The sequence below is a fragment of the Myotis brandtii genome, unplaced genomic scaffold (assembly GCF_000412655.1).
Source record: "Myotis brandtii unplaced genomic scaffold, ASM41265v1 scaffold112, whole genome shotgun sequence".
In the NCBI taxonomy this organism is placed as follows: Eukaryota; Metazoa; Chordata; class Mammalia; order Chiroptera; family Vespertilionidae; genus Myotis; species Myotis brandtii.
This window is the reverse complement of record NW_005353838.1, coordinates 2,954,248-2,967,917: the sequence shown is the minus strand read 5'-3', so window position 1 is coordinate 2,967,917 and position 13,670 is coordinate 2,954,248. Positions and strand designations below refer to the sequence as shown.

At 37.6% G+C, this 13,670-nt stretch overlaps 1 protein-coding gene across 4 annotated transcripts in view; it reads left to right on the top strand.

Annotated features, from left to right (window-relative positions):
* The window catches only part of ABCB11 (ATP-binding cassette, sub-family B (MDR/TAP), member 11), an 89,210-nt gene that overhangs the window by 70,712 nt on the left and 4,828 nt on the right, over positions 1–13,670 (top strand). For all 4 annotated transcript variants that reach the window (XM_005857544.2, XM_005857543.1, XM_014545490.1 and 1 more), the window contains 6 exons: positions 542–646; positions 734–895; positions 4,828–5,031; positions 6,751–6,992; positions 9,512–9,668; positions 10,805–11,002. In XM_005857544.2, coding sequence (XP_005857606.1) covers positions 542–646; positions 734–895; positions 4,828–5,031; positions 6,751–6,992; positions 9,512–9,668; positions 10,805–11,002 — 1,068 coding nt within the window. The remainder of the gene's footprint in view (positions 1–541; positions 647–733; positions 896–4,827; positions 5,032–6,750; positions 6,993–9,511; positions 9,669–10,804; positions 11,003–13,670) is intronic.

Sequence of the window (13,670 nt, the reverse complement as noted above, 5' to 3'; positions counted from 1 at the left end):
ATATATATATATATTCTAAAAAAGAAATAGCAGGCAATGTACCTGAGTGGGAACATCATCTTTATTGCATTTATTATTGAAGAAAGACAGAGGTCATAATACGTTGAGTTGTGTCCCAGATAATATAACATTCTCAGATTCTCAAGTAACCTTCTTCCTTCCTTCCTTCCTTCCTTCCTTCCTTCCTTCCTTCCTTCCTTTACTTTCTCTACCTAATTACATAAAAGATTTGAAGCATTTCATAACAATTTTTCATCTATTTCAAAGGAAAGCCAACACAATTGCCTACATCAGGTAAAGAAACAAGACAACAATTCTGTCAATCATAACCATTGGTTTTCATTCTCCAGGCTTCCTTCCCCACTGGGAATTAAAGTACACACACTCAAAGTTAACTTTGGTTTAATTACTGGTAAATATTAATCACTTTAATGTTTAAAGTGAAATCGTTTCTAACTCAATGCTTAAGAGAAATTTCTAAAAGAAATTTAATATTTTTTGGTAATAATAAAGTTACTTTCTTGCTTACTGTCTTGCAAAGACTTTTTCACTTCCTGATAAAGAAGAACAAAGGTCACAGATCAATGGTGTGTGCCTGCTTTTTGTAGCAATGGGCTGTGTATCCCTTTGCACTCAATTTCTGCAGGTAAGGAATTTTATTTTTAAATAAGTGATTAAGCTATTTCCCTCTTTTCCCTGTTAACATATCACTAAAAACTCTTTTATGTTTTAGGGATACGCTTTTGCTAAATCTGGAGAACTCCTCACAAAAAGGCTACGTAAATTTGGTTTCAGAGCAATATTGGGGCAAGACATTGGCTGGTTTGATGACCTCCGAAATAGCCCTGGAGCACTGACAACAAGGCTTGCTACAGATGCTTCCCAAGTTCAAGGGGTAAGCTATGGACAGGGTGGGGGTGTAGAGGGTATGTGCTAGGGCTGTTGTACCTGGAGTACATTTTCTTTCTTTTGAGCCTTCAGACAATCACCTATGTATTTCCTATGAAATAGGACCTTGCAGGATTGGAATACCCCAGAACCACATTTCCCTGCATTTCCAATGCTGAGAAACAGGCAGTGCCCAGAACGAATGTTGTAGCATGAGTCAAAATATATCAGGGTTTTGGATTTCCTCTCAGGGTGGAGGCAAAGTGTGTGGGAAGAAGCCTCTTTAAGTAGTTTAGCACATCCTTCATTGTTCTTTGTTCTCAAAGTGTAATCATTGGCTTATACTGAAAGTATACTCATTTTGAAAGGTTTAATAAGCATTGTCTTACTGCTTAGAGAAAGTCTGTACCAATTTCACTCTCATCATCCGAGTATTCTAGTGTCTCATTCACCTTACTCTTAAACTTGGGTTATGTAAATAAACCATACTCTTTTCCATTTTTGTATCCTTCAATCTGCAAGGGGCTCTTAAAGGTTATTCACTCTCGCTAGAATTCAGAGGGTAGTATCTAATCATCTCACAAAAATGTTATTTATCCTTTAAATAAAAGGTTTCTAAGAGTTTTTCTAATATTTTTTAAAAATGAGATTACTAACCCAGGTCAAATTTACTTTCATATTGGTGTAAGGTAGAAGTTTGTTTTTCCTTCAAAATGGATAGAAATATTTTTAAAATATTTAATATAAATTCTATTTTCCATTGATTTGAAATCCTCCTGCCCATTGTGAATATCAACCTCCCATATACAATTAGAACTATATGGGGATTTTCTATTCTATTTCATTGGCCAATTTTATTTATTCTGTGCCTGACCCTTACTGTTTTAATTATTATAACTTTATTGTAAGTTTTTATTATCTGGTAAGGCAGATCTCTGCACAATGATGTTCTTCTTCAAAATGGTCTTTATCTTTTCCTGGACATTGATTATTCTAAGTGAACTTTCAAATCATCTTGACTTCTTTAATTGAATAAAATGTAAAAGGAAACAAAATAATATCCCAAAGAAAAATTGCACAGCTGGTTTTCAAATACTCTATAATGCCTGATAGTTCTTTCTAATCAGAAATTCTTGTTTAAAAAATTGTGGTAAAATATACATAACATAAAATTTACCATTTTAGTCATTTCTAAGCATACAATTTTGTGGTATTAAGCACATTCATTGTTATGCAACTATTCCCACTATTCATATCCAGAACTTTTTAATCAGCCCAATAGAAACTCTGGACCCATTAAATAATAACTTCCCAATGTTCTCCCACCCCCTGATAGCCACATTCTACTCTGTCTCTATAAATTCTAGAAGCCTCATACAAGTGGAATCATACAAAATTTGTCTATTTGTAACTGGCCTCTTTTACTTAATGTCTTCATGGTTCCATATCGTGAAATGTGTCATACTTTTATTTCTTTTTTTTAAAAATATATTTTATTGATTTTTTACAGAGAGGAAGGGAGAGAGATAGAGAGTTAGAAACATCGATGAGAGAGAAACATCGATCAGCTGCCTCCTGCACATCTCCTACTGGGGATGTGCTCGCAACCCAGGTACATGCCCTTGACCGGAATCGAACCTGGGACCTTTCAGTCTGCAAGCCGAGGCTCTATTCACTGAGCCAAACCGGTTTCGGCGTTTTATTTCTTTTTTAAGAGTGAATAATATACCATTGCATATGTAGACCAACTTTTTGTCTGTTCCTCCATAGATAGGCACGTTCGTTACTGTGGATAATGATGCTATGAACATAGGTATACAAATAAGAAATTCTTAATTTAGGTTTATTCCTGTCTTCAAGGCAGTTAGTACCAACACATGGAAACTTTTTGACCACAGTGTTCATATTCTGTTTGGGTCTTGCATACAGTATGAAGATGCAGATTATTTTTTAATAGCACTGCCTTAGCACCCATGGTTGCCTAATAGCTTACCTTTGGTTGCCTTAAATAATGTTAAAGTCTTCAATTTTGAAAAGCAGTCCTGTACTTGTACCCACCCACGTATTTTCTACACAGAAGACACCAACCTTTGGTCATATTTGCATAGCTGCAACTGAAATGAAGACTTGGAACGATTGAATACTTTTGATTAATATAAGTAATCACCACAATGCTCCAATTTCTACCTATATTGAGACCGAATCCATTTTGTCTCCCTGTGTTGGCTAAACATCTGTGTATTAAGTCAGCATGTAATTTGGTACCAATGAGCAGGCTAACTTCAGTGAGAATCAAAGTGGTGTCTTTTCATAGTCTTGTATGAATTTCAAAATGGTAATTATAGAGCAAGCATCAATCTTCTCTGAATAATAAGTAATATTACCACAAGCCCAATGCATGAGTATTTTCAAGGAAGCCAAATGCATAAATACCTGAAAGACATTCAGCCCATGCTTAGGACTGAATTAATCTCACACTGCCTACTCTAGCTCTGACACCCGTGAAATGAGATCAGGCAACAGATCCCAAGAAGCTGTGAATAAAATAAATTTTTATTAATCTAGCCTTCAAATGCATTAGGGAAGCCCATTATTTAAAATAACCTACCTTTTTAAACATAGAACTACCGTATGACCCAGTAATTCCATTCCTAGATATATATCCAAAAGAATTGAAAGCAGGGACACAAACAAATATTTGTCCACCAATATTCATAACAGAATTATTTGTTATGTCCAAAAGGTGAAAACACCCAAGTGTTTATCAACAGATGAATGGATAAGCAAAGTGTGGTCTATACATACAATGGAATATTATTCAGCTTTAAAAGAAATGACCTAGCAATTCCACTTCGGGATATCTATTCAAAGAAAATGAACACACTAATTTGAAAAGATATATGCACCCCTTAATTTCAGCATTATTTAAAATAACCAAGATATGAAAGCAACCTAAATGTCCATCAACAGATGATTAAAAAATATATAATGAAACACTGCCATTTGCAGCAACATGGATGGACCTAGAAAGTACTGTGCTAAGTGAAATAAGTCAGACAAAGACAAATACCATATAATTTCACTTATATGTGGGATCTAAAAGACAAAATCAATGCATAAATGAAAAAAAACATGAACAGACTCACAGATATAAGAAACAAACTGATGGTTGCCAGAGGAGAAGGAGGTGGGGGAATGGGTGAAATAGGTGAAGGGAATTAAGAGGTAAAACTTTCAGTTTAAACTAAGTCATAGGGAAATAGGTGAAGGGAATTAAGAGGTAAAACTTTCAGTTATAAACTAAGTCATAGGGATGTAATGTGCAACATAGGTAATATAATAACTTCATATGGTGATAGATAGATGCTTACTAGACTTATCATAGTGATTCTTTTTAAGATATTTAAATGTTAAATCCCTATGTTGCAAATACTAATATAATATTGTATGTTAACTATACTTTGATTTAAAAACAGAAATAAAATTCTGATACATGCTACAACACAAATAGACCTAGAAAGCATTATGCTTAGTAAAATAAGATAGACACAGAAATAGGTTATATAATTTCACTTATTAATGGTACCTTGAAAAGGCAAATTCATAAATACAGAAAATAGAATAGAGGTTGTCAGGGGTTTGGGAGAGGCAGGAATGGGGGCTATTATTTAATGGGCATAGAATTTTGTTGGGGATGATGAGAAGTTTTGGGTATAGAATCTATACTATAGATGATGGTGATAGTTACAATGTGAATGTATTTAATGCCATTGAACTGTACACTTATGAATGGGTAAAATAATAAACACAATGCTATATATTTTTATCATGATAATTTTTTAAAAACGATCTTTTGGGAATAAAATAGCTTTGTCACGTGATGGTATTTGGTAAAAGAGACTCCATGTCTGAGCTTGCTTGATTGCTTTTGGTTTGCAGGCTGCTGGCTCTCAAATCGGGATGATGGTCAATTCCCTCACTAACATCACTGTGGCCATGATCGTTGCCTTCTTCTGTAGCTGGAAGTTAAGCTTGGTCATAGTATGTTTCCTCCCTTTCCTGGCTTTATCGGGAGCCGTACAGACCAGAATGTTGACAGGATTTGCCTCTCAAGACAAGCAGGCTCTGGAGTCGGCGGGACAGGTAACCTTACAGACCCGGTTTTTAGACCGACTATGGTTGAATGGCTATCACTGTTATAAGAATGAGTGTGTAGTACAAAGAGACTTAGGATGCTGTTCACCTACAACTTTCATGGTTAGCAACCTCCCACTAGCCTTTTTCATATGTGCCTCTGCTCAAAGGCTGTGACAATCAAGTTCTGACACAGGGTTTGAGTAGGTGTGGACAGATAGTAGGGCATGTTCAATTTGGTTACATGTTCAATTTCCTCTCAATATAGTTATTTTTCCCACATCCCAATCTGGTGTATTCTCATTTGCAAGACCAGATAGTTCAGCTTTCTGTCTGTTCAGTTTTTTCATCTTAATGATTTCCCCAGGTCATGCAGCCCACTTGGAGAAGAGTTATCTTTTTAATGGCACAAATTTTTAATTTCACACTTTAATGCCTGTTAGATTTGTGGCAAATGTCTTTCCTAAACGGAATCATGAGGTACAACTTAGATTTCAAATAAAATTAAGTTTTAGTTATGCACTTTTTAAAAAATATGTTTTTATTGATTTTTAAAGAGAAAGGAAGGGAGAGGGATTGAGATAGAAACATCAATGAGAGAGAAACATCACTGATCAGCTGCCTCCTGCATGCTCCCCCACAAGAGATCGGGCCTGCAACCTGGGCATGTGCTCTGACCGGAAATCAACTGTGAGCTCCTGGTTCCTGGGTGGATGCTCAACCACTGAGCAACATTGGCCAAGCTTAGTTATGCACTTTTAAAAGTATGTTCGAATTAATATCTGGTTATCAGGAGCAAATGAGGGAATGGCAGCACGGACATTTATTAAGTATAAGAAATCATTCACATACACACCCTTACTCTTTAAGCAAATTTACTATAATCTAGGTTTTGCCTCTTTTAAAAGAGAGAATGTGAACACTGCCTGAGTAGGCAGAAGCCAAAAGGATTTCATATGCCACTGGTTGTGTCTTTGTTTAGGACAGGACCCTAATTCAGAAGCTGATTATTTACCCTGAGTATGGATTGAAACAAAGTCAGAGTATAAACCAAAAGATAAACTTTACACTTAATTTAACTTAAATAATATTTGGTCAGATTAACTTTTTAAGGAAATAGAAGCTATGGTAAATTTATATTATTAAATAACCTTTTGTCTCAGAAGACATATAAAGATACCATTGTAGACTTTTTTAATATATTTATTTTTATTGATTTCAGAGAGGAAGGGAGAGAGAGAGATAGAAACATCAAAGATGAGAGAGAATCATCAATTGGTTGCCTCCTGCACTCCCCCGACTGGGGATCGAGCCTGCAATCCGGGCATGTGCCCTGACCAGGAATCAAACCATGACCTCCTGGTTCACAGGTTAATGCTCAATCACTGAGCCACGCCTGCCGGGCCCATTGTAGACATTTTAAATGAATTAACGATGAAGATAAAAAGCTTTCAAGGATTACCATGTGTATCTCCCATCTCCTCTCTTCCACAAGTGGAAGCAACACAGCCATGTTAGTATGAAGTAGAACTTGAGTTCAGCTGGCAGAATGTCTTGCATTCCTGTTGAGTTGATCTCCAACAACTTCGTTGTGTTCCTGATGATCCCTTTGTCTGCGATTTGTACCACATTCTGCCATTTGCACTATAGTCTAATCCATGTAGCAGCTGAAATGTCACGAAAGTAATTTTTGCTCTTTTATTCCTAAGACTCTTTTTCATCCTTCAGATTACAAGTGAAGCCCTCAGTAATATCCGCACTATTGCTGGAATTGGAAAGGAGAGGCAATTTATTGAAGCATTTGAGAGAGAGCTGGTGAAGCCATTCAAGACAGCCATTCGAAAAGCAAATGTTTATGGATTCTGCTTTGGATTTTCCCAATGCATTGTGTTTGTTGCTAATTCTGCTTCCTACAGATATGGAGGTTACTTAATCTACAACGAGGGGCTCCATTTCAGCTACGTGTTCAGGTGAGGACTATAGGCCAAGGTCATAAAAGATCAATATTCTGGGAAGAATAGCCTGGTTCTGTAAGTTAGCTTTTTGCTGCTTAAAAACCATCCCAAACTGGATGTCTTAAACAGCTGGGATTTATTATTTCTCAAGATTCTATAGATTTTCAGGGTGGTTCTTCTGGACTGGGCCAACTCAGTCAAGTTTCTGAGTGGGCTTCTGTCTCCACAGGGACGCTCTAGTAGGTGAGCTTGTTTTCTTCACATTATGGTTTCAGAGTTCCAAGTGCACCAAAGAGAGCAAGTCCCAATATTCAAGCACTTTTCAAGTCTGCATGCATCTTATTTTCTAACTAGAGGCCTGGTGCATGGGATTCGTGCACTGGTGGGGGTGTGGCCTGCAGGGATAAGCCGCTGTGAGAGCACCATTCATCCCGGTCAGCCGAGTGGTGCTCCCACTGTGGAGTGCACTGACCACCAGGGGGCAGCTCCTGCATTGAGCATCTGCCCCCTGGTGGTCAGTGTGTGTCATAGTAACTGGTTGACTGGTCGTTCTGTTCATTCTGCCATTTGGTCACTGGGCTTTTATTATATAGGATATCTCTTTGACCAAAGAAAGTCACACAACCAAGCCCATATTTAAAGACTAGAGAACTGTAGTCCACCTTTTGATGAAAGTATCTGATATGTTTCTCCTTTATTCTCATCCTACTATCACATGACACTTCTGACACCAGAGTCCCACAACTCAACTTCATTCTGGCGCCATGTGTCTGGAGATAGCATCAGAGCCCACACATGAAGGACATGGTCCTACAAGGCCACCCACCTTACCACTCTCAGAACCCTCAGACCCTGTATCTTTCCCTGGAGGTGAAATGTGGTGGAAGAGACAGAAAGTTACACCCCTTTCCAAAAGTTATTTCACTAACATGATTGCTCTTCATATATGGGAAATTTCAAGGGCTTAGGTGCTCTGTGTCAGGAACTGGGAAAAGTGAAATGTTTCTCATTATAAATCACCATGTCACAGAGGAGTAAAAAAGTCGTATTGCAAAGGGTGCATACATAGAAATAGGATGAATGAACCATTTTCATAATCTACCAGACTGGCTAATGCTAAGAAAATCTAGAGGCCTGGAATAGGATGGTTCAGAGAACTACCTTATTTGAACTCTACTTCTTACCAAAAGGGCATGTTTCCAGCTGACTCCTTCTAGGTGAAGATGGAAGAAGGCAGTTCAGGAGAATCATGTTCCTTTCTTAAAGCTGGACCCTGCTCTGCTATGAGATTCGCTTTGAGTCCAGTTTCTCACATTTCCAGAGGAGAGAGCCTGAGGGTGTCAGGACACCAAGGGACATGTATATGGGTGTGGTGTGGAGGGTGGGAGGGCATAAGTGTGGTAGGGGGAAATGGCCTGAGAAAGGCCTGGAGAGCATTAAGGAAAATGGTCCTAATAGAAATCTGTTCTTTTGGATTCATTCCCAAGTCATGAGTTCTGTCTTCTTGCCTTTAATATTCAACATAGAAGAATTTTTTTTCTCTTGCCCCATTACACTGACCCCAACCAAAAAAGTCTCTTTTCTAAATTTTTGCTCATTTACTAACTTAAATCCTCAATCACAAACTGGTGATTTATTTAGTTTATATAAGATTTTTGAATTATTTATTAGCCAACATGTAAAAACTCAGAGACTGTAGAAAGCTCCTAATTTCTGGCTTCTCTTTAGATCACCTTCCACCACTTTCCATTTCATTCCAGTTGCTTCTCATTGCTTTAAACTTCGGACTGGCCTCCTGGAGATGTTTGGGTTTGCAAATCTGGCCTAAAACAGAGCCATCAGACACATGAAGACACTGCCCCCTACCACTATAAAAGCAGGTCCTCTGTGCTTGGGACAACTTTTCAGGCTGCCCATTGTATCATAATATATATAGCAACAGAGCTATCTCTTACCATGTTCATCTTCCATTTATTCATCCACTCATTCACTCATTTGCTCATTAATTACGCACTATATGTTGAATATAGTTAGGAGCTGGGCCAAAAAAAGGATACAGGCAATTATATCTTTCTTTCACTGTCTGAAGCATGAATTATATGCATGCTTGGTACAAATTGATGCATTAATCACCAATCATTCTTTTATGCTCTTATGATAGGTTCAAAAAATGTTAGCATTGTAAAAAAAAAAAAATTAACCCAATCTGGGGATTTTTTTGCCCCCTTTATTTTTTTTTTAAGAACTCTTTTCTCAAACACATTTTTAAAAAAGAAGCTATTGTAATTGAAGCAGGGTTGGGATGTCTGAGCTTCTCTTGTTTAATCCTCCCCTCACCCTTTTTTCATAGTACACGATTTGAACACTGCTAATCTCTCCAACCCTAGCTCCCCAGACAAGTCTAAAGTGACTTGTCCAAGGTTGCTCAGTTCTTTGCTAACAGAACCAGGACTAGACCCCCAAACTCCTGCCTTTCAGGCCCTCACACCAAACACACCACATTCCTCTCGACGTGGGTGTCTATCCAATTGCAGGGTGATCTCTTCAGTTGTACTGAGTGGGACAGCTCTTGGAAAAGCCTACTCTTACACCCCAAGTTATGCCAAAGCTAAGATATCAGCTGCACGCTTTTTTCAACTGCTGGACCGACGACCCCCGATCAATGTATACAGTGGTGCGGGTGTAAAATGGGTGAGTACTGAGATGGGGGTATGAGGGCAGTAGGGGAGGGTTGTGCTTATGTGCGTGTGAAGAACAGCTATTGGGGCTGATCATACACCACCACCACATAGCTTCCAAATTCCTGCAGCACATGGGTTCATTCATATGCACTCAGAATGGACAGACAGATTTATAAATGTAAAGAAATGAAGTAAATTAGCATTAAAAATTATTTATAAAGCAGACATTTGAAGAAGACAACAAGATCCAGTGAATGCTAAATTCTATGTACTATAAAACACACTTAGTTCCAGAATAATGAAGCTATCCAAACACCATGTTTTCTGCTGATGTTCTGGGATGGAATGTAGAAAAACCAGTTTTTCCTGTCCAGTGATATTGTTGTAATTCATGTTTATCTGTGTTCAAGTTTTAGCTTATTATATGGGCGGCTAGGAAATTAATTTGATCTTAACAAAATATCTCTTCTCCTAATTTATAGTATCCATAGGCGGTTTTTAATCTCTGTTTGTTTTCAAATATCCTAAAATGTTCAGGAGAGCAAAACAAATCTAAACTTTTGTAAAGCAAAACTAAATTCAGAAATCTTTTAAAATTGATCAAATGACCTGTTTCTCTTTTACTCCAATAAGAGTAAAGTCTCTGTGTGGCCTATTACATATCTATCCATTTCTAGAATTCATAATTCAGATAGTGCAACTGAAGGTATTCACGTTTGCAGTACAGGGCTTAGGTCACTTTCTAAGGCATTTCAAGTGTAATGCTATTATTTGAAATCTTTGGGGGAACAGAGCTAGAGGGTTTGGACAATTCCTGGCTTCTATGATGTAATCATATATTCTAGCTATTCTTTTCCATTTGACATTCTTCCAGAATGTCAAGTAATGGATGACAAGGAAATCCCTTAGGTTAGAATGGGAATAAGAGCTCACATATCTTTAATTTCAGAATAAAGGCTCAAACCTCCCTTTATTCTGCACCTGCTGGAATAGGGAATTCATTAAATCGCTGTCTTTGTGCTTTGCACTTTGGCAGCATGGTGCTGAAGGTATCTTAAGCAGGGATTTAAAACTCAGATTTAGTTGCATTTTCCATATTCTAGATTTTAGTAGGTATATTTATAATTCCAATCTTCCCATCCACAGGACAACTTCCAGGGGCAGATTGACTTTGTTGACTGTAAATTTACATATCCCTCTCGACCTGATGTACAAGTTCTGAATGGGCTCTCAATATCGGTTAGTCCAGGGCAAACACTGGCATTTGTTGGAAGCAGTGGATGTGGCAAAAGCACCAGTGTCCAGCTGTTGGAGCGTTTCTATGATCCTGACCAAGGGAAGGTGGTAAGCAATGCAAAAGCTTTAGGGGATTTTGCTTTCTGCAGAATATCTCCCACCCCTGAGAGTGGTCTTCAAGATTGCGCCTTGCCAGACTCACTCTACAGCACTAGCCTTGGCCTTTCCCCCATGTGGATAGTTTCCAGTACCGGTCATTTGCTGGTTGACCTGATTCTACCTCACAGTTTCTAATATCAGATTCTTCCCAGTTCCAGATGGCCTGCTGACCAGTTAGGCAAGGGAAACCGGGCACACTGCAATGCTGGAGATGAGTGTATTTAGCAGAAGCATTCACTTACCCGTAAATGGAGCAGAAAGTGCAGACTAATCAGGAGACTAATGACTGGGAACGGAAAAAAGTGGGGGTGATAAGGGACACAGTGATAGATGAGCAAGAATGGGGATTTGAAGAAATCTGAGACAATCCTGGTTTAAGAAGCTTCAGTCTAAATAGTACAGGGAATTCAAATGGTAGTCATGCACCATAAAGCTTTGTTGAGAATATTTGAAAAATTGGCAGATTTGCTTTGTTATTTATTTTTCCACAGTGTTTCTTTCTCTTTTCTCTCCGTTTATTTTACTTTCTTTCTTTCCAAAGAATATATGCAGAGGAGTATAAAACAAAATAAGAAAGATTTGTAATGAAAAACAAGTCTTTATTCTACTCTTTCTGGTCATTTGCTGGTTGACCTGATTCTACCTCACAGTTTCTAATATCAGATTCTTCCCAGTTCCAGATGGCCTGCTGACCAGTTAGGCAAGGGAAACCGGGCACACTGCAATGCTGGAGATGAGTGTATTTAGCAGAAGCATTCACTTACCCGTAAATGGAGCAGAAAGTGCAGACTAATCAGGAGACTAATGACTGGGAACGGAAAAAAGTGGGGGTGATAAGGGACACAGTGATAGATGAGCAAGAATGGGGATTTGAAGAAATCTGAGACAATCCTGGTTTAAGAAGCTTCAGTCTAAATAGTACAAGGAACTCAAATGGTAGTCATGCACCATAAAGCTTTGGTGAGAATATTTGAAAAATTGGCAGATTTGCTTTGTTGTTTATTTTTCCACAGTGTTTCTTTCTCTTTTCTCTCCGTTTATTTTTCTTTCTTTCTTTCCAAAGAATATATGCAGAGGAGTATAAAACAAAATAAGAAAGATTTGTAATGAAAAACAAGTCTTTATTCTACCCTTTCTACCACTCCCCCATTTCTCTGCTCAAAGGCAACCATTTTGACCACTGATGTTTTCAGATCTCCCAATGATTACCTCAGTGCCTCTAAATAATATGCTTATGCTGCTGTTTTGTGATTTAACAAATTTAGATTCTGTTGAAGTGATGAAAATTTAGCTGGCCCTCACCACTCTTTCTCCTTTTACCCACCCCCTCACAATACTAGTATAGATATATAAAAGTTCCTCTATTTGTAAATTTAACTAATATACTTCTGTTTCTTTTTTCTTTTTCTTTTTTTTTTTACCACATATAGATAACATCTCTGGAATTCTCCCTTTCTAAGATGAGAATATTAGCAATTCTACCTTTATTTTCAGCTCTTCCTCCTTGAACCTGTCAAGTCCTATTAACTACACTTTTATAGGCTCAAGAATACAAAATGCTCACATTCTGTTTATAACATTTCTTACCTTTCATGCTTTCATTTTAGGCTGATTTTTAAAGTTGAAAATCAATGACCAACTTTTATTCTGATTATATAAATAAATAGTGTTTATCCCTTAGTCAAGTAGTGAGGTCTATTAGCATTACATTTTCTTTCTGGTTTTTCTGAAAGATTATTTTTCTGGTATTCTCTGCCTTTATAAGTCTTTATATTCTTCCAGAGTTTCTATCCTGCTACCTATCCTGAGGGATCTGCTTCCTTCCCTCATTTCTGCCACTGCCTTGGCTAATTACAACCTGTACCTGCTGAATAATTTGCACCTTGAGTTTCCTGCAATATTTTCTTAGATTAGATCTATCATTTCCTAGTCCCTATATCATTCTCTTTCTTGCTCTTCACTCTTATCTTACTGGAGTATGTCCACAGTAGTTTTCTAAGATGTGATGCAGAGGTGAGGGTCTGGAAATGCTTTATTCTGCTCCACACTTGATTGACTGTTTCATCTTAATATTTTGAAAAAGGCCTTTTTTATTTCCCTGAATAGTTTAATCTTCATTGCAATGAGCATAGATAACTTTATGAACAGAAATGCTGAGAAAAACATACATATTATGTATATTTCTCTGAATGTGCTCAGTGAATGTTCTGGTCCCAGGTAGAAAGCAATGTCCATGAGGAAATCAAAACGATTCCTTGCATTTCGTGGACTCAATATATTTTGTTATCATTATAAAACATTTCCATAAACATTTTTAAGTGGAAAGAAATACCACCTTTTATGCAATTTTGAAAATCCTCTTTGCTCTTAAGGAAGCTACTGAATGCAAGCATTCAACCTTTTCAACATTTAATTGGCTACCTATGGTGTGCAGGACTGCACAGGGCCCTGTGGGAGATATTAAGGATCAGGAAGCATGACTCTGTCTTCTAGGAGCTTACAATACTAGCACATGTGCAACAATTAGCAAACAGCTCCAGTATTTAATTAAGTATTAATTGTGCTTTGCAGACTATACAAACTATGGAAAATGAGTAGAGGAAAATGAGAGAGGGCT